Genomic DNA, 21544 nt, shown 5'->3' with positions numbered 1-21544 from the left:
TGAACACGATGTTCGATCTAATTCTCTCTATCTCACATATTTTGTATTTTTAAATATGTGTCAATAAGAGACACTCATATTCATTTTTCAGTTAGATCGTGGATTTTCATCGACTCTCCTCAATTAATGATGACCCCATACATACCATCAAAATCTTCCGCCTTCATAAAAATTAGTTGTTAGATATATTTTATTTATATTACTTATTTATAATTATAACCAGTTGCACACTTGCACGTAGGGATGACAGTTTCACCCGATCCGATGAATGCCCGACCCGTCCTGAATCGATTGGAACTACATGAACATGATTTTTTATCTGGATCCGGATCTTGTTTTTACTTGAAAAAGTTTGGATTGGATCTAAATCTTAAGTGTTTCGAACCGATACCCAACATGAAACCCGATAAAAATCCGATATAAAATATTATATATATGTATATATATATATAAATAAGTAATGCTTTACGTAATAAATGCTTATATTATCTATATTTATTACACCCATTTCAATAAACATTTAATGTTTCAAGAATAATAAATATATTAATTATTGATATTTTTGTAATAATAAATTTATTAGAGATATATTTGATATTTCACAATTAATATTTTGACTTTTCTGTCCTTGCCATTTATTATGTATAATATACAATATTAGTAGTAGATAAGTATTAGATATGCACAATCTACAAGATTTATTTTTCCAATCTATAAGATTTTATTTCTGTTATATATAAGGTACAACACAACCCTTCATCACCAGAACTGCTAAACATGGAGAATCAGCTGATTAACCTCCCTTTCGTATTTGTGTTGTTACTTGCCCTTTCTGGTTAGTCTCCCTATTTAGTAAAATCAACGACGAAAAGGTCGATTCCGTCTTAACTTTGAGAAACAATAATTATCTATTCTGGTTAATATTCAACAAAAATTAGAGAATTATAAATTTTAATCTCATAATCAACTTAATTATTTTTTTCTGTAGCAGAATTCGAACTAAAAAGAAATAAATATTGTTTTTTGCAGGTTCACTTATGATAAGTGGAAGAGTAGGAGCGGAGAGTGTAACTGTGCAGGATTGCAAAATATCATGTGAAAAAGGGAGTCCCAAGTTACTGAGCGGGAAGTGGACATGTGTTGACGAGGTTGGGCGTAAATATACAATAGTTTCGACACCAACGATGATGAGCAGCGCAAATAAAGTTAGTTCTTCAGGGGGTGGGTGTGATCGGGTAATGATGTGTCAAGGAATAAGTTGCGGTGATGTTAATGATTGTGGTGATTGCTGTGGTATTGGCATGGCTCCATTCTGTCTGTATCACCAATGTGGTTGTATATAAATTTATCAAGTCCTGGTATAAATTTGAAGAAAAATAATTTAATTTGTAGATCAGGATGTTGGATGTTGAATGTTGATTGCGATATTAAATATGTTTATGCTGGTTACTTCTGATTTTATAATCAGGGTCAGTAAAATTTGAACCCTTTTTTGGCTGCTAAGAAAAAAACGAACGAATACACAGCAAATCAACTGCTTTATTGATTTTGAACTCTTCAAATTTCTTTGTCGACAACACGTTTTTAAATAAACTTTATTGACTACTTCTGTCTCCAGATAATTAATCACCCGTCTCAAAATAAGTGTCGTTTCGATTTTCCGCACGTTATTTAAAGTGCAAGAAAAACATATTTCTACACATTATTTTTTAAATTTTTTTTCTGAATAAAAATATAAATGTTAAACTTTTATTCAGAAAAAAAATTGAAAAATAATATGCTAAAGTATAGCTTTTTTACACTTTAAATGACATGTAAAAAATAAAAACGACATTTATTTTGGGACTGAGGGAGTACCACCGTGTCCACAGCTACCTAGATTTTAGGTCCAGTCCCTAGATGTATTACCAATTTTCGCTATAAAAGTTATTTACACTTATACGTAATGATATAATATTTCTTGATTTTTTAATATTTTTACTTTAAAATTAAATAATCATTTGATAGCATTTATTTTGCTTCTTATGTGGACATAGGTATTACCACTATTTGCAGTATATAAATTAATGCAAAAAAAATCTGTTAAACGAAATCTTCTCATTTTCTTATTATCTAGAAATAGTATAATATACACGTGTGTTAACTATTGAGAAGTGTGTATTTAATTGGGATTTTAAAAGATCTTTTTCTCATGAAATCCGAGTGTATTTAGTTCGGATTTTGAAAAGTTATCAGAAACTTGGGTATTCAATTGAATTTTTAAATTTACTACGGAATCTGATAGTATTTAATTAAAATTTTAAAATATGTTTTAAAATTTGATTATATTCAAGTGAAATTGTTTAAAATCTATTAAAATTCAAATATTGATGGATATTTTTTGGACTTGATAAAATAATTGATTTTATGGAATTATGCAGTTTATTTTAGACTTTTTGAAATCTCACCAAAATCCATAAATTTTTGAAGGATTGTGCTTAATAATCCTAAAGAATTTATATCAACTTTGCGACGTTTTATCAAGAATTTGCATAAATTCAAAATCAAATACAATACACTAAAATTCACAGATTAAAAACATTTCCTTAACATCCCAGTTTGATACACCCCCTAAATTTTTTCGCTATTTATCTTCAAAAAAAAAAAATACTTATGTCTATTTCTCATGAATTTAAAATTTATATTAATTATCATACACATTTATTAATTATAAATTATGATTATATGATACTCATATTTTATTACGGAATCCCGCACACATGAAATTGTTACAAGGAATTCTAGATTCATCGTTGAGAATGTTATATCTAGAGCAAATTTTTTATATCCAGAGCTGAAAAAAATGAAAAGATGAAATTATCCTCATATTGTTTTTTTTTCTTTTGTTGTTATTGTGTATACACCGGTCAGTTTTGTCTTTTCATGCTTGTTTGTTGTGGAAATTAATACTTTGCTCTGAATAGAGCATTTTCCTTTAAAAATTTAGATGTGTGTGATAGTGAAAATTATAATATTTATAAAATTATTATAATAATATTGTAAGAAGAAAAAAATCCAGCGTCTTGTTTTATTTCTAAAGACGAAATCTTAGAAAAAATATAAAATATATATATTAAATGATATATTTATTGATTAAGAGCAACTCCAGCAGCTTCCCTATTTGGAGTCTTAAACCAAAATATGAGGAATATGGGAAAATAATCCATTCCAGCAGTATCTTAGTGATTCCCTAAATCACTAAGATCCACTAGCCATACCTTATTAGGTAACCTCTCTCCTCTCCTAAATCTTATTTTATAATAAATTTTGAATGCAAATATGTTCTCTCTCTTCACCTATTGCAATAATGGTAACTTTTAATAATAAAATAGTACTCCTTCCGTCCCACCGGGTTGTTAACGTTCACTGTTTGCATGCATTTTGAGGCTCTTATAAAGTATAATTCTATAATGTTTTTTTAATTTATTTTTTTTCTGAATAAAAGTTTAAACATCAAACTTTTATTCAGAATTTTTTTTATAAAAAAAAACCTCATGCAACTATATTTTATAGAGGTCTTAAAAAGCGTGCCAAAAGGTGATGTTAACAATCCAACGGGACGGAGGGAGTATATAAGAAATGAATATAAAGAATATTGTTGGAGGTGAGAATAGCTATTATTATCTTAAGTCACTAGGATCCAATATTTTATATTATATTTAAGGATTGGGCAAAGATACTGCTGAAGATGCTCTAAAGTTATTTAACTTTATTTTATATTATGATCGCATTAAAAATTTCTTCTGGCGGAGCCGATCACAGCTCACACATGCAACGAAATTACAAACAAAAGCAGCCCGTGTCAAAAAGCATCGACACTGCCCAATTTGCTGACCGTAATTTTATGTTAGTTGCAAAGCCAAATGATGACGCGAGATTAACTGATTAAGTACTCCCTCCGTCCCACCCAATTGTTTACATTGGGTTTGGGCACGGAGGTTAAGAAATATATATAAAGTAGTAAAAAAGAGGAAGAAAAGTGGGTGAAGTGGTGGGACCCATCGATTTTTAATATATAAAAGAGAGATAGTGGAGTAAAAGTAGTGTGAAAAAGAAGGAAAAGTAATAAAGTGGTGGGACCCATTAACTATTTTGGGAAAGTTTTGTAATGTAAAGAAATGGATGGGACGTCCAAAAGAGGTAACTGTAAAGAACTTGGTAGGACGGAGGGAGTACTTAATTAAGCACTTGCACCACACTACATTATCCCACGTCTGGAAGTACAGTTGGGTACATCAAAATGTATGGTCCTTGTTCTCCTAGCGGTCCACCGGTCATCTTTTCGAAAGAAGAATAAAATTTCAGATTGTTAATAATAATTACCTAAATTATTTTACACTTGGCGGAACATGTGTCTTCCCGTCAATCAATCTACTGAGCTTAAGACGATTGGTTTTACAATTCTCGGCAGCTATTTTAATATCTAAATTTTATTTTCAGTTATGATATAAACATGCATCTCCTCCAAAATCATGAGTCGGACTCAGGTGTCGGGGTACAATAGAATAAACCCACCCAAGCACCGGATTAATTTAAAACGCATCACGCAAAAGCAAAACGGAGTTTAGATAGCATTAGTATGTTTAGCTATTCTGATTGTAGTAAGAAAATGTGTAGGACTATGAGTGTTATTTATGGGGCTGTTTGGGTGAATTTAAAATAAATGCTTCTTGTTTAAATTTAAAAAGTGAAGTAGAAATTACAAGCAAGTTAAGATTTATAAGTAATTAAAGTGTTTGTCAAATAAGTAGAAGCCACGAAACGAATTTGAGACTGTTTGGGTAAACTTAAAAAAAAGTGCTTATTGGTTAAAGTAAAGAGGCGGAGTAGAAGTGAGAAATAAATTAAGACTTATAAATGACTAAACTATTTGGGGAAGAAATAGCAGTGAACCAAAGGTTAGCATTCTCAGCTTTTTATAAATATTTTTGTCTTTTTACGCAAAGATATCAAGGAAAGTGGCTTCTTAGGCAAAAAAGCCATAAGCATGCGCTGCCAACAGGCACAAAAGCTAGTATTCTTAACTCTTTACAAGTATTTGTTGACTTTTTATACAAACGATATAAATAAGTGCATGTTTTTAACTTATAATTTCAGAAGAAGTCAGGATTAAAAGCCCGTGATTATTTATAGAACTTAATAATTTTGAGACTCCACTTAAAATGGAAGCGTGGAGACGTAAGCTGAGAAAGATATAGTGGTGAGAATATTCGTGAGACGACAAGGTTATCCTATCCTGTCTAAACCAATCATCAATAATGTAAAGGTTTTAAGAAGTACTCCTATAGATAATCTGATACTAAAATATGTTGTATGTATACGTAAAGTAGGTGGATGAAAACAACATATAAATACTACTAGTAACAAGTACTAGTAATATCTGTTGATGATCCACAATGCAGTCTCATTTATCAAGGCTTCTGTACCACTAACACTTACAAGATAAGCACTCTTGATTAATCAAAAGTAAGTGAAAGGATCGTGTGGGAATCTGGCATGCAAATTTGAATTCTTATTTCTTCTTGTATTAACAAATTGGAACCTAAACCCTGACAAAGTTATCAATAAAATAAGATAGTGATAGAATACCCAAACTCTTCACTTCACTGATTAAACAATCCCAGAAAGCATATATATAGAATGTTCTGTTGCCATTTGTAGATTTCCCAATACTTTTTAGATCTATTTTGATAACATGTTTATATATAATGAATATCTATTCATAAAACTGACAATGACCTTGTGAGAACAACATCAAAAGTACAGTATTACAATAATATTAAACAAGTTATTAACAAATAATTAGTCACCACCTGTTGTGTAAACAATCCAAGAATATTGAGTTGCTTGTTTAATCATTAAATTAAACTAGTAATGAAACAAATTTGAAGAGACGTGTGAGAAGTCAGAAGAGTTAGAAGTTGATTCCTGGTAAATAACATGGCCAAGTGTATTAAGTGCATTCTTAAGGAATAAAAAAATGTAAATTAGTGGCTAAGATTGAATTAGTTACCAGTAGTTAAGTTTCTTATGAGGCCTAACTTAAGCACAATGGGAAAGAGATATACAGAACAAGATCGAATTCATTCATGCATGATGTTGACTGATGTAGTGATAATACTATTGTAAGGTTCTCTTAATGGTGAAGAATCAGTGCCTTAACAGTCACATAATTTACATGAAATCCGTGTTCAGAACCTCTTTTTATGGATTTACATTCTTCTTTTCTCCACATTTAAACAACTGGGCATCCATCACTAGGTGGGATGAGATGAAAAAAGTTGAAAATTGCCCTCAACTTGGCTAAGCATTTACTTAAAGAATTATTTTCTGATTGACTTATAAGACTCAATAGTCATTTTTGGGATACTTTTCTTCCTTTTTCAACCCAGAACATTCCTCACAAAAATTATTACACTGATCATGATAAAAATTCCTCCCTGGAGGCTTTACATCACAGTTTTCAGTGATTATACAACTCAACTTATCCACAAACCACAAGTGCTTGGAATATATATAAACATCTATGCATGATAACTTTGTCCATAGATTCATGTATACAAAGCATGTTCCACGACTAAACACGCGAATCCTATTGTTATGTATCCCAAATTTTGCTTGATTTCGGTTGGAATCCTACTTATTTTTGAATAATATTACGTATCCCAAATTTTGCTTGCTTTCAGTTGGGTGGTTTATGTACGTATAGGAGGTCATGGAGGTCCTATTGATAAGTGGAACCAATCAAAAATTGCCAACTACAATTTGAGAAAAAAGAAAATTTAAACCTTTTTTTTTTTGGAATACATAACATTTTTCTTTATTTTCTCATAATCACGACACATGACATGCAATCTGATTTTAAATTCTCGATCTTATGTAAATGGAACAACTAAAATAACGCTAGAACAAGAGAACTTTATTAATTAAACACATTATTGGATATGCTTAATTACCATGTTTGTTGATTAAAAGTTCCAATCATTACATGCATACATCACACACATTTGAAGTGCTCTTACTATGGCATGTCACAGTTCTGCTTCCGTAAGCTTTCACAACTGTTTTTCTTTGTAGCCCACATTTCTTGCCTTCTCCTATAAAAAGCCATCCATTAGCATGCTGTCCAACCCACATTTAATCTTACATATTTAGCCATTCTCTTCAAAACAAGAATAAACCAAACCTCAGATTTGCTCTACTATATCTAGCCATGATGTTTCCATCTGAATTTGCAGGAATTCAGACCTTGGCTCAAGATACTCCATCCCATTTTGAGAATAATTGTGGGATTATACAAAGTGACATGTCAACACTTAATTACTTCAACAACTTATTAGCCAATTATCCTAATTTGCAGAACTCCCTTCTGCCTGTGTATGATTTTAATTCGCAGTCCTCGGGTTTCAGCAACAACTCGACCTCAGATGAAGGAGATGAGTTTCAGCTTAGCATCATCAATGAGAGAAAGAAAAGAAGAATGATTTCCAACAGAGAATCTGCGCGTAGGTCGAGGATGAGAAAGCAAAAGCACCTAGATGAGTTGTGGTCGCAGGTTGTCCGTTTAAGAACAGAGAACCATGATCTCCTAGACAAGTTGAATAATGTTTCAGGGGATCATGACAGAGTTGTACAAGAAAATGCAAGGCTCAAGAAAGAAGCTTCTGATCTTCGACAGATGCTAACTGAACTCCAACTTGCTAGCACTTACAGTGGTTTAAGAGATTTGGAGGAAGTTCCGTGCACCACAGCTCATCTTAGGACTGGTTCTTCAAATCATTGTGTCACTAGTTCACCAGTCTGCTTCAATTAGTTGAAGACAATTCTGCTCGAAATAAAATAAAAAAAATTACTCTTGATTCTGTTTCTTGTATCCTTTTCTTTAATTGAGCAATTAAGCAGCCATTCACTTTTTTAACTAATCATCTTTTGACAGACCAGATTCTAACTATGACAAGTCCCATAAATTTTTACCCTAAAAAGGGAGCGCAAAGTCTTGTATATCAGTAAGCTAAAAAAAAAAAAAAGTTTAAAAATTTCACAGTGAGTAGTGCTCAATTGAAACACAAACAAGTAAAAAGGCTCCAATAGCAGAGGCAATGCGACAAATGGTGGTGGACGTGCTGGTAGTAGTGGATATAATACAAGAAACTAGTGTGAGATGCCAAACATTTTTAAAGGAAACCCATTTCCAGCAGACACCAGAGCTGGGAATACAAGTCCAGCAGAGAATGCTTCAGGTGTTGTCTGCTGAGTGCACCTCCTTCCCATGTCCACATCTTATCTATCACTTCTTTACTTGCCGTCTTTCATGTCGTTCGTATGCATGTGTTCCGTTTGGTTGGAGAGAATGAAATGAGGAGAGACTTAAATAATAAATTATGGACAAAATTAGTGGGTAAAAGAAAGAACGAGGGCAGAGTGAATAAAATGAGAATGTGATTTCTTGTGAGGTTTGTGAAGCAAATGAGTTCGAAATGATCTTCTATTTCAATCTGCAAGCATCATGTAAAATTTAGTATCAAATCTGAACTGTTTTCCTCTGTACATGACCGACAGTTAACAAATCGGAGATGATTGTGTCCATTTTAGTATTGTTGTTGCAGCAGTTTTTTTAAAAATTTTACTTAAAATCAGATAAGACATTGTCACATTAATTTAGATTTAAATCCTTTTATCAGGATAATCAGTTTCTAATTAAAATATTATTTTTTATTTACCAAATAAGCTCCTTTAGGAGTGCTATGAAAAGAGAAACAGAAATAAAGATGAATATCAGTAGTACTATAACAATGGATTATGACTACAGTACTACACCAACCTGCAAGGCGAATGTTGAGCAATGGCCGGGAAATGAGAACAGAAAGCAGCGAAAAGAATGTATTATTACTGTATCACATTTCGTATATTTAGTTTTTCCACATGATATACAAAATTATGAAAAGTGTTATATACAGTAAAAAATATCGAAAACTCAGTCAGAGCACCCGAATCTTTTGGACCAGTCCTGATCAAAATTGTGAAAAGTGTATATACAAACTTTTTGTCTAAACTGAGATTTAAAACTCAGTCTACAACAACACTGTTATATTAAAAGTTCTGGAGAAATGTGCTTAGCTTGCTAGGAGAATACAATTGTAGAAGAAATACCATTCGAATACTTTTTGCTTTGAATATATAAGATTTGTAAGCTAAAACAGATGGCGCGTAGTAATATCGCTATGCTACTTATCAATCACTAACCTTTGAGGAGTTGTATTGGGCAGCAATTTGACCCACAAATATCAGAATAATACAGGTTTAAACCTTATAAGGATCATGCAGAAAACCACATGGACGCTTCTCACAAGGCCTGGTGGGAAAAATTAAAATTTGATAAGGGGGGACTATATATAAGTTGGTGTGATCGCTGGCTTGCAAAATAACATGGCGTCTTGGATAATTGTAAGAAGAGTCTCCATAAGCACTACTCAAAAATCCCCTGGCTTTCCAATTCTGATATCCATTTCATGTAGATACTCAGTAATGGCATTCTTTTGCCAACCCTTGAAACTCCTGCAGACAATAATTTTTGGATTTTAATTTTTATTATAATTGTTATGTCACCTGAATGAATAGAAGGAGTTGAGCTAACATCTTCTGACAATAGAAGTAGATAAATTACTAATTACCAACTTTCAGATAGACGGACAAATATAGTGATCCTGTAGGAGCTTTTAGCAAATGATGGATGTGATAGATCATAAGTTCATAACTGGATTTAATAGTTAATACTAGCCCGATCGTCTAATCAGCTCATTTCTTTCATCATCGGGAACTTTATTTTCATAATTCTATTTGCATTATTAGAACCACATTTGTAGAATTTGAGATGATAATTGAGCTACAAGGGGAAGGCATAGAAACACCTGTTTTGCTTTCTGATTACCCCTCACTTAATCATGTGAAGCAAGGCTCAAATTAAGTTTTATAATATAGTACTCCCTCCATCCCAAATTAGATGAGCTCGTTGACTTCGGGCACGCACTTTAAAGTCCATTGACCGCATAGCTACATTACTTATTTTTAAAATTTTATTTTGCAAATAAAAATTTAAATATGAAATTTTCGTTTGCAAAAGAAAAATTAAAAAAATAAATTTCGGAACTAGACGTGCCTAAAGTCAACTAGCTCATCTAATTTGGGATGGAGGGAGTAACTAATTCTTGTGATGGCTACTTAAATAGTATCAACCTGAATGATATAAGCAGATAAAAGACCTGCAGCTCAAAAGGGTTCTAACATAATTCAAGAATTAACAGACTATGTGGTTCCAATGGCTGATCCAAATAAAAACAAAATCAGCTCTACAAGTCACCATAGGTAGCGGTTAAAAACCAAGTGAGACTGCACTTCATTAGAACCTCATAGTGCCTTGCAAGTGTTATGCTAATGGCTATTTACCTAGCATAACCCAGGAGTTCACGATTATAATTAGCAAACTATATTAATTCATGCAAAAAGTAATAGGTACCACAGGCTCCGGGAAAATATCGTTATGAAGCACTTACTTTTGATCAAGATGAGCTAAAATTTCTCCTCCCGGGAAAGCTGCTTTTGTAGCCTCATAGGAAACTTTGATAGCCACCTTCCAAGTCCCTCCAATATCTTTTGAATTTGTATCTACTTTTGCTTGGCTAGGATCTTCCATCGGCAAGGCATATCCAGAGAGCAGATGCCCAACCCATGCACCTTTTTTCCTGTAGAACAGAAAAAGGATGAAGTTGCTCAACAGTATCTCATTATTTGCATCACACATAACATTCATATAACAAATACAAGTAACAAAGACAGAGTAGAGATATTAAACCGAGGTAACAGTACTGAAGAGCATAAAACAGGTTACCCAACTAGAAGACTATTCGAAATATAGGCATTGTAGTATTGTACAAGTATTAACCTAAACAGATTGAGAAACTGTCTTTCGTAAAATGGTAGTACAATGGATTCAAGTTTTTTGTAAACTGGAGACAAGAGATGCTGAACTTAAAACATAATAAACACGGGTAACTGTAACTTGGAGCTTACCAAACAATATCCATATGCCGAGGTACATAATGCCCACCTCCTAATCCAAGGAGGACTTTGTTACTCCCAGATTTGCTGAAAAATCACAGAAAAATTGAGGACAGATGATATTCTTTTCAAAATGACACCCCCACAGATAAAATAACATTAAAACACCAAATAAGACATAAATCTACCAACAACATGAAAGCAAGGAAAAAATTAAAAAGGTATCTGTCATATTGAAAGTACAATATCTGTTCATGAAACTTTTTTAGGCTAATAAAGGAGAGATGCAAACAAATGTAGTCAGATAACAAACAAGGAGCAACGGTGTATGTGCAATGTTGCCCTTAAAAACTGGAAGGGAAAAAACAACAACTTAGGTTGATGTCTAAAGACAGTTGGAAAAGCATATAAGACGGTTCAACATATTACAAACAAACCTGTTCCAGTTGCCTACTGCATCAGCTCCTCCAAGCCCAAGTCCTTCCCAAACTAACTTGAGAAATCACGTACGACTTGTTAGTTGTATTAAATATGAAGAACAAATGAACAGGCCGAATGCTAAAATTGACCAAGAGTTACTATTACCTAGCACAATTATTCGCAATATACATTGGCAAGAGCAATAAAAAAAATTGCACGTCTAAGTACAAAGACCACTTGAATTTAATACTAAGTGAAATTGTAATAAACATCTAGATATCATTATGACAAAGGAATAAGAACTTAGACAAACAATTCCCACAAATTTGGTGGATAGAACTTCATGACAAATTTTCATTACTGTCAAACTTTAAACTCCTGCACTATGACTCTAAGAGACACACTTAATGCATGTGAGTTCAAGTGAACATAATTTTACTTGAGCTATGACATTAGCAGCATCCTGCCTCTTCCATTGCTCTTCTGTGCTACCTGTCGAACAAGCCCATAAGAAATTATTTAATGATACAGAGTAACCGAATTATTTGAAGGTAGATTTCTGAAGCAACTTTGTTTTGGAAAAGTGAGGACATAAACTTTTTGTCCAGATTGTGATATATAACTAGCTGACCTCATCACAAAAATCAGCAAAACCTTAAGAAACTAAAACAAATAAATCTTGTCTCTGATGTTTTCACAGGTAAAATGCTTCACACATAAGTTATTAATAAATTGTGCAAAAGAGAACGGTTTTGCTATTCTGTTACATGTTTAAGAAATATATCGTTTTACCACATTCCTCTCAAACAAGAAAAAGAAAAGGAGTAGAAAAGCCACTTGATGAAAAGGTTTCTGGACTGTAAAGTTTGAGGCCGAAACAAAAGAACGGAAAAGAATACTGCTATTGACACAAACATGTCATGAGTGAGAAAACTAACCAATCTCTACAAACAGTGTTGGTTTACTGGTTACAGGCCCATGATGAGTAGCTTCCAAAGTAATCTGCAATGATCAGAAACAAATTAGAAATCTTTAGCTTGGGCATTTTTTTATCATGTGACCTAAATCAGGTCCTTTGAAGAACTCAAAGCCCGCATAGATCTTGAAATGTATATTCTAGACCACTACTTCATATAAGAAGAATTAGTTTTGGTTGATATAAGTGAAAAAGTGTAAAGGTCCCGATACACATTGCAATGTATTGAAAAAATGTACTATATTGAGTTGAGACCACATTTTAGTATAACTATGAATTGATTCGTCAACTTTATAATCAACATGAAAAGCAAGGCCAAGTTTATACACTTATCAGTAAATCAATCAACGGTTAGTAGAAGAGGGAACATTTTTTTAGGATCACTGAAATACAGAATTATAGATGCTTGTATTGAATGTTCAGGAACAAGTGTCTGATAACTGTCAACCAAGATGATATCCACACACAAAACGACGGATTTCATCAACTCGCAAGAACATTATACAGGCACTGCAAATAACTTAAGTATACTAAAAGGTTAAAAGTAAACCTCACTTGATTTCAACAGCCAGCATATACATAGGCAATCATGTATAGATAAATCAACAAAGCTATGTACCTCAAATTCAGGAACTAGGTTATGAGACTGCGCAATCTTCTTTAAGAGCAAAAGCCATGGTCCCATTCGAGGACTGGGCAAGGCAGCCCATCCAGGCTTGCCACCTTGTGGAGGAACATCTCCATCTTTCAAATGTGGTATTCCTGACCAGACGCGTCAAATTAAAAAACCAACAAAACAAATTCAAATAATACGCAAAATCCTGTAATACATCTTTCAAACCCCCCCCCCCCCAACTCATTAATAAAAGGGAATACCAATGGGATGTAGAGTGAGAGCAGGGCGATTAGAAACAGCAATGTGTTTGCTAAGAAACATAATTTCATCAACAACCTGACCAGTAACCTCTTCCCATCTCCTGTCCAAATCATCCTCTTCAACAATCCCTTGATCATGCTGTAATAACCTCACCTCTCCATTCAAGAAACTGCTCACACCCTTCCAATTCAAACACATACACATCAACATACATACAAGAATTGACACACATTAATTACCATATATGTGTAAGAAATGGGACCTGAAAGGTGGGGCCAGGTTGCCAACCGGGCATGGCTAAAAGGGCTTTGGCGGGCCCCAGAGAGGCGGGATCCGTGGTGGTTGCTACCACTAAGGTCACCATGATTATCGAAGAGAGCGGGGGGATTTTGTTTATTGTTGGTCGTATGTGTAAATATATTTTTGTGGAGCGAGGCTTTATAGGTGTCGATGGTAGTTACAGACAGAACACAACTTTGGCACGTTGTTTTAAACTGGGATTTCTTTTACATCTGTCTGTGAATCTCTGTGTTCCGCAGACAAATGTAGGCTAATTTGACCCGTGACTCCCATGATATATGGGCTTAGAAGTTAGAAGTGCAGGGGGAATGGCTTGTGGGGAGTATTTGGAAATTCACAGGCCGACTTGACATAAATCAGAAACAGAGGGGTTGATATTTGGGAACCCTCGGCTGAAGTGGGCTTAGTCGAAATTAGCCCATACGATATTGATATTCCATCTATCAGAAATATATCAAATCTAAAAGATTTTAATATAAATCATATTGTAATATACAATAAATTACAATTTTTCAATTTCTTAAATATTTGTAATCTATAAGCATTTTCAAATTATATACAGTACCATCATAATATAATGTAAATAAATTTAGAAAATACTACAGATAGCAAAGAGATTAAAAGATAATCCGATACTCCCTCTGTTTTTTTTTATATGACGCTTTGACTTTTGGCACACACTTTTAAGTGTTTTGACCGGGTAGTTAAAAATATTATTTTTTTAATTTTTTTTTCTGAATAATAATATATGATCAAAACTTTTATTCAGAAAAAGAAAATTTTAAAAATAATATTTTTAACTACCCGGTCAAAGCACTTAAAAGTGTGTGCCAAAAGTCAAAGCGTCATATAAAAAAAACAGAGGGAGTATAAAGTAATATTTTATAAAATATCCCCAAAATTCACAAATATTTATACGAGGTAGGTTCTGGAAGAGAAGTTATAATGTTGAAACCGTCGAGGAGTCTGTATAAATTGTGCTCAGTCATGCTCTCTTCTCACACGCCTAATCGCCGTAAGTTTTCTGCCACCCCCCTCTCTTTAATCTTTCTAAAACCCTGAAATTTTCTGTCCAAATTAATCTATGTGTGTGTGTATATATTTGGTGCAGGGATAGCCTCGGAAGCTGCAACGAAAAGAGCACGAACAATGACAACTGATTCATCATCTCCAAACCCAATTGAAGCTGCTTTCTCGGGTTATGCTGACTACCTCAATCAACTGGTTAACTCTCTCTCTCTCTCTCTCTCTCTCCCCCCCTCCCCACCCCCCTCTCTCTCTCCCCCCTCCCCCCTCACTTTGTTTCCCTCCCTCTCTATGACTCTATCTCTCTCTCTCCACACAAACACACACATTTAATCCATTCATTTCGCCGTTCTATGCATGTGTGTTTCATTTTATGGTTTATTGTTTATGCTAGAGATTGAGTGTTTAATCTGTATGTATGTCAAATGGGGTTTGAGTTCATGCCTTCTGTGTTTCTGATTTGCGCCTAGTTTTTAAAATGAATTAATTTTACTTTCGGTGTGTCGAATGAATTAGGGTAAACACAAAAATTCCTTTTACTATGTCGTATATATGATATATCTACTTGTGACATGTTTTCTTAGATTTTTTGATGCGTGGCAACCAAATTCCAGTGGACCACTTCTAACATTTTGATTTACTGTTGTATGGACTGCAATAGATGGTTCAAAGATTAGATCATATTTAGTGCAAATTTATCATTTTCTTTATCCTTACTTGAAAAAACAACAATTCTTGTATCAAGACATTCCTCTTTGTTTTCTTGATTAGATTTGCGGATTTGGAACATTCAAATTATTCTTATTTTTATCCTTAAATTTCACTAAGCAAGCCTCAACTCAATCAATTAGAAGTTTTTGTGTCATCTTTTTTAGTATGCTAATACAATTAGATATCTTCAACGTCATCTTTTAACTTTGCTGTTGCTTCAACCAGGAATCTTAGTTTTCTTGGATGCATGCTCAAGTACATGGGTTTCTAATTCATGGTCTATAATTTCTTTTTAAGTTCAAAGCCATTAATTATATCCTTTTCTGCCATTTCTCCCATATGCCCATCTCTCCTGCTCTATACTGGCAAACAGCAGCTCGGCAAGGTGTATTTAATTTATTGTTGACTCCCCCATCCTAGCAACATTCCATTCTTACCAACTTAACACCTGAGAATTTCTCTTTGGTACAGGAGTATATATATATTGAAATGATAATGATTAATATATGTGTGTGTGCGCGTGCGTGTGTGTTTATGTATATAGGGCTTTTTAGCATTGTGATATTGTGATATACCCTATAATAGTTCATTTACTTTAACAACAGTATGAATGCTTGTAGAGAGAATGTATATGTTCAAACTCATTTATCCTTCATGTATAGTCTCAAGTTTAATCATAAATTATCTTTACAATTTTGTAGAATGACAAAAGGGAAAGGGTGGTGAAAGCAAGTCGGGATATTACCATTAATAGCAAAAAGGTCATATTTGAGGTGCACAGGTATGGTCATGTATTTTTGAATCTTTAATAAGTTTTACCAATTTTCGAGTCTTTGTCTACACTTGTATTTATATCCTGGGTGTTCCTAATTATGCGAGTATTCTCTAGAGTCTAGGATGGTTTGACTACACTAAATCTAAACTCTCTCTTCCTTATATACCATCACAACAACAATGCTGTTAAATGAAATTTTGTTGTATTGTGTTGATTTAACAAATATGTAGGCTGATACTTTTCATATACCTAGCCTGTGGGGCAGATAATAGTTTTCTGGTATCGATACTGCTTTAAAGCCTTTCTTGGTTCTTTTTATTTTGACTTACTTTGTTCTCCTCCAATGACAGGATCAGTAAACACAACAAAGAGAAAGTTTTGGAGAAGGCAAACAAGAATCTAGCTGCTGTGGTAGATCAGCACATCTCCCGATTAGTAAAAGAACTCAACGGAACTGATTTTTGGAAACTAAGACGAGCATATTCTCCAGGGGTTGTATATTCATTTCAATATATACTTATTGCGGCTTAAATCAAATGATTTTTTTCTTCATCTTATTGTTGCTCCTCTGCAGATACAAGAATACGTTGAGGCTGCCACATTTTATAACTTCTGCAGAACTGGGAGCCTATTAACACTTGACGAGATGAATGCTGCATTATTACCGTTGAGTGATCCATTTTCGAAGCCACTGAAGATTAATGTCCTTGATTATCTGCTGGGGGTAATCGAATATATCTTTACATACCTGTTGCATTTGTCTGCATATAGAATGTGATCTTTCAATTCATTCATCATCTTCTGTTTTTTTATGTATGTTGAAAGTGATTTAGTTTTTTCATGGTTAGCTTGCTGACTTAACAGGAGAGCTAATGAGGTTGGCAATAGTTCGACTTTCCGATGGTGAACTTGAGTTTGCTGGGAAGATATGCAGGTTTGCTCAAGAGATTCACAGACATATGACTGTTCTTGCCCCAAACATGGACGGCGATACAGACATGACATTCAAGATGGATACAATGCTTCAAAGTGTAATGAAAATAGAAAATGGTATGTTTAGCCACTAAATTCTTTTAGATTGCAGTGGATGGTTACATTCATATGCCTTGTCTTTCACAGTATTATAATATTCTAAACTTTGTCCGTGTTGCGGCTTGCTGAGCACCTTACTCTTACAAAGCCCAATCAGAATAGTGATCCACTTAAAAAGAAATAGAGGATTGTGAGGCAAAGGAAGTTGCAACCATGTACATTTAAGTTGGTTATGTAGTGATTCGTTCAGTATGTGAATTGTTCTAAATGTTAGTTTATGTGGTGTATCTGTGTCCTCTATAAAAACTACAGTAATACTTGCTGGATACTTGGATGTCTGAAATACATAATGCTACCTAGTACTGATGCATACAGACTCATTAAACTTTTTTCTGTAAAGCACAAGTGCCCCCACCGATTATAGTTATTGTATAAATAGGAAAAAATTAGAGTTGCCTTTAAGAACTAAATTGCATGTAAATTATTTTTTCCCTAAAAAGGTCATATCAAAAGGATGTTAGGTTTCAATGTACCATCTTTTGTATGTGATGCATAAAAATTCCCTCTTTTTTTTTTTTTCCAATTTTTATTTGTTTTTGCAGCCTGTTACACCGTTCATGTTAGAGGGTCAGAGAATATCCCTCTCCTTGGAAGCATGGATCCCAGCTACCCGATGATGTTGCCTGACCTTGAGTGATGATATAAACTCTGTAGATTTCCCTTTGCTGAAATTTGTAAGTTAATTGGAGCCTGATAGTTGGCTCCTTCTAAGCAGGGAAATTAAAAGTTGCTGTTTACTTTTTTCTTCAGACTGTTTTTTGGGTAGAAGATGAAGCATGCAAGGTTTCTGATAGCTAAAACTTGAGACGGAATTATTATATTAGGATATTATATGAGAAGATTTATGTTGTGTTTGGTTGGAGAATAGACGGTAATGAAATGTAATAACTAGAAGTAAATAAATAGAGCATAAGTAGGAGGAAAGTTTTGAAAAAAAATTGAGTGAATATAAAATCATTACGATGAGATGAGAAGAAAATGATTACAAAGGAATGGAGCATTCCATTTATAAATATATGCAAAATGATTATGGGGCCGTTTGGCTGGGTTTAAAAGAAGTGACTTATTGCTTAAAGTAAAGAAGTGGATTAAAAATGAGAAGTTGATTTGAACTTATAAGTTATTATAAGTGTTTGGATACCGTGACTTATAAGTTTTATAAGTTTTTTAAGTGTTTGGATGACTTAACTTATAAGTTGGTATCGTTTCGTAGTTTTGCAATATAATTATTTGTTATTTACGAAATAAATTGAGAAAAATTGATGAAAATATTATATTAAATTAATATTTATATTATATAAAAAATGATTTACGGTTTGCTTTGTCTCTCATTATGATAGAAATTTTGCCTTCGTTTATTTATTTCTTAAGATTATAGTAAAAATATAATTCAGGAATTAATTTGTTTCTTTTAAAAAATAAATTACAATAATATAAGATCTTTTATTATTATTAATACATGAAATATTTTACAAATACAAAATTTTAAACTCTGTATTAAAAGAAAAAATGAAAAAATTAATAACTAAATTATATTATAATAAATCTATGCATCTCAGTCATGGATTAATTAGCTTTTTTTAAAAGATTGCCTCCAGTATATGATATATGATACGTGTGCAGGTTCATTTACTTTACAGTGAAAAGAAGCTGAGAAGCTGGGTCTCATAAAAAAGCTACGTTGCATAGCTTATTTTCTGAGCTTTTCTCACAATAAAGAAGCCCTTCAGCAAGTTTGCCAAACATACATAAAAAAGTGGAAGCAGATTTATCCCATTTTAAAGCCCGTAAATTGGGCACCCAAACACCCACTATACAAAGGAACGGAGCATTCCATTTATAAATATATGCTTATAATATGGTTCAAATTTCATTTCATGTTCACTCACCTAACTGAACATAATATTATTTCATCAAATATTTTAAATATAATAAATTATAAAAATAAATGTTTTTCAAGTTAATGTTAAAATTTATTCCGGAAGTATAGATTTTGTGCCGACAGCGGGATGAAACGAATCCTTGCGGGTTATGTCTGGGACCTATTATGTAGCTTGCCCAAGTACTCCGGACAGTCTCCTAAAAGCTGTTTGGGCCCTAGTACTTTCATTCTCATTGTGATCATGAATCTCAGGAAATATGTCATTGCTCAGCAGCCCAAATCAAGTCCCAAGCATGAAGCAGCCTAGCCCAAAATGGAAGTTATTTAGACCTGGCCCGGTTATCATCTTTGTGATAGCAAATCTGAGGACAGAAGGCATTGCTTACGTTCTTGTGTAAGCTCCTGGTTTCATGGACTAAAATGAGCTACATATATGATATGCGTTTACAGTGTTCGTGAAGTTTGCTCACGAATCAAAGTTTAAATATCCCTTCCTAGAAATGCCTCACGGTTTCGGAGAGAACTCGCAAAACTCTATTCTCGTCGAGAATTGAACGAAGTTTTCCCGTATTTTTGACCGAAGATTAAAATATTACTGTCGAGATGGACAACATGTGAATATTCGAGTAAGTCGAGATGGACAACATGTGAATATTTATATATTATCCATTGTTGGACTCAAGGACGAAAAAGACTAGGTTAGAAGATTGAAGATTTTTTTTAGTCAAACGCTAAATATATATATTTACCCTAATTATTCTTTTTATTGTTCTTTCTCCAAACATTTCGAATTTCAGCTAGAGTGCTAGACTAATAATGTACCTTCAGAGCATCTCCAACCATGAAAACTCCTTAGCTAAAATTCTAGTTGTCATATCAAAAATAAAAATTATGGCCCTGTTTGGGAATTAGCTGTTAGCGGTTAGCTGATAGCGGATTCATTAGCTGTTTTGACTAGCGGATTTAATTAGCTGTTTTGACTAGCGGATTTAGATTAGCTGTTTTGTCTAAATCTGTTTGGTAGTTAGCTGTTTGAACTAACTGTTTGTATTTTTTTAGACACAATCACAAACCTCTAATCCAAAAAGCTCCTCCACTTAGCTTTTTGAAAATTAGCTTATTGAGCTCAAACCGCTATTACAATCCGCTAACAACCAAACACCCAAATTAGATGATTCTTTTGGTCAAACCTCTAATTTAGCCCAAACCTCTAATTTTTGCTCAATCCTCTAACTTCCAAACAGGGCCTATATCTAATGACTTCAAAAATTCACCCTCCAACCATCCGCGCCTGTTATCTATAATTATAGCCAACCTCCTATGGATGACTATATTTGTCGATCCGCTACAAGTCTGTAGGAAGATTAAACATCACTTATTACTATATTAGAGTCATATATTCTATTTATAACAATTCAAAATATTAATAACATACTATTTTTAAATTATACCCAACCAATATAGCCAATACCGTCGAAGCAAAATGTTTTACAAATTCAATAAATTTTACATAATGTTTTACCGGTCCAATTTAGCCAATCATTATAGCCAACGCCGTTGGAGATGATCTTACTCATTAGCTGTAAAGTTGCAAGATATGTTATAATTACAGTAACATTTCCCATTACTATGCTTTAAATCCGCACCAATCACATATTTACAAGTGGAATTTTAAGCTTCCTACGCAATCTGTGAAACAAGAAATAATCGTTTTGGTAATGTAAAGAAACAATATTCGGACGCGCACATGTTACAAAACATACTAATTGAATCAAAGACTAACAAAATGTTGGTTACAATGTTAAGATCAGATGAAAAAAGAAAAAAGTGATTCACCATTTCAACTAACAAATAATAGTAGGCCCGGTGCTAGAAAGATCTGAGTAAAAGATAGCTGGGGAGCACCACTTTGGTGGCATCAACATTCATTTCTTATGTTTCAAGCAAACCAGAGCCAGCTAGCTAACATGCATTTTCTTTCCTTTTCTCACTCTTGTATTTAATTTGTTTTTTTAAGTTTTTCTTTTCACATTAGCTTTGTCAACTCTAACCCAAAAAAAAAAAAACGTCCGATGACACTGAAGTTCTAAATTTTTGTAGTGGTTTTGGAATTATTTTTTATAAATTATTATTATTAGTTTGTTAGTTCTTAATAAAAATAATTCACACGACTATCTTTGACAAATAAATTACCTCCTCTTGGCAACTGCCTACCTATTACGATTGGAAGTTGTCATATACAAGATCGGTTTTACAAGAGAATGGATATACCTAAGTAATATAAATAATATTTATTTTATTAAATCTATTAAACCAATTCTAAAAATATATGTTATTATTAATCAAACTCGAAAAAACGAATCGACAGAATATCTTGTATCAATTAATTTA

General features: G+C 33.2%; 3 protein-coding genes and 1 long non-coding RNA gene across 5 annotated transcripts; 3 read left to right on the top strand and 1 right to left on the bottom strand.

Moving 5' to 3' along the window:
• The first annotated feature begins 700 nt into the window (after positions 1–700).
• On the top strand, positions 701–1393 carry LOC135150204 (uncharacterized). The gene is made up of 2 exons (XR_010288487.1): positions 701–835; positions 1030–1393. It is a non-coding gene; the product is annotated as an uncharacterized LOC135150204 (long non-coding RNA).
• Positions 1394–6979: 5586 nt separating this feature from the next.
• LOC108208184 (basic leucine zipper 43) lies at positions 6980–7957 on the top strand. Its single transcript, XM_017378685.2, has one exon. The coding sequence runs from the start codon at positions 7253–7255 to the stop codon at positions 7850–7852; it is 600 nt and encodes a 199-aa protein (XP_017234174.1). The 5' UTR covers positions 6980–7252; the 3' UTR covers positions 7853–7957.
• Positions 7958–8905: 948 nt separating this feature from the next.
• LOC108206443 (D-aminoacyl-tRNA deacylase) lies at positions 8906–13944 on the bottom strand. Of its 2 annotated transcripts, XM_017376746.2 has the most exons (9): positions 13630–13943; positions 13367–13547; positions 13110–13252; positions 12453–12516; positions 11954–12006; positions 11532–11587; positions 11107–11181; positions 10590–10778; positions 8906–9594 (listed from the first exon to the last, which is right to left on the bottom strand). In XM_017376746.2, the coding sequence occupies exons 1-9, from the start codon at positions 13729–13731 to the stop codon at positions 9510–9512; spliced, it is 948 nt and encodes a 315-aa protein (XP_017232235.1). In that variant the 5' UTR covers positions 13732–13943; the 3' UTR covers positions 8906–9509. The 2 variants fall into 2 exon arrangements, with proteins under 2 accessions (XP_017232235.1, XP_017232236.1); XM_017376747.2 differs by lacking the exon at positions 11954–12006 and having other exon boundaries at positions 11532–11583; positions 13630–13944.
• Positions 13945–14537: 593 nt separating this feature from the next.
• Positions 14538–18122, top strand: LOC108206671 (uncharacterized). Its single transcript, XM_017377051.2, has 7 exons — positions 14538–14682; positions 14779–14891; positions 16106–16185; positions 16530–16671; positions 16754–16903; positions 17028–17229; positions 17814–18122. The coding sequence occupies exons 1-7, from the start codon at positions 14613–14615 to the stop codon at positions 17906–17908; spliced, it is 852 nt and encodes a 283-aa protein (XP_017232540.1). The 5' UTR covers positions 14538–14612; the 3' UTR covers positions 17909–18122.
• The last annotated feature ends 3422 nt before the right edge of the window (positions 18123–21544 follow it).

This window comes from Daucus carota, chromosome 2 (assembly GCF_001625215.2).
Source record: "Daucus carota subsp. sativus chromosome 2, DH1 v3.0, whole genome shotgun sequence".
Lineage (NCBI taxonomy): Eukaryota > Viridiplantae > Streptophyta > Magnoliopsida > Apiales > Apiaceae > Daucus > Daucus carota.
The sequence above is the reverse complement of the archived record's forward strand: the minus strand, read 5'-3'. Positions and strand labels throughout refer to the sequence as shown.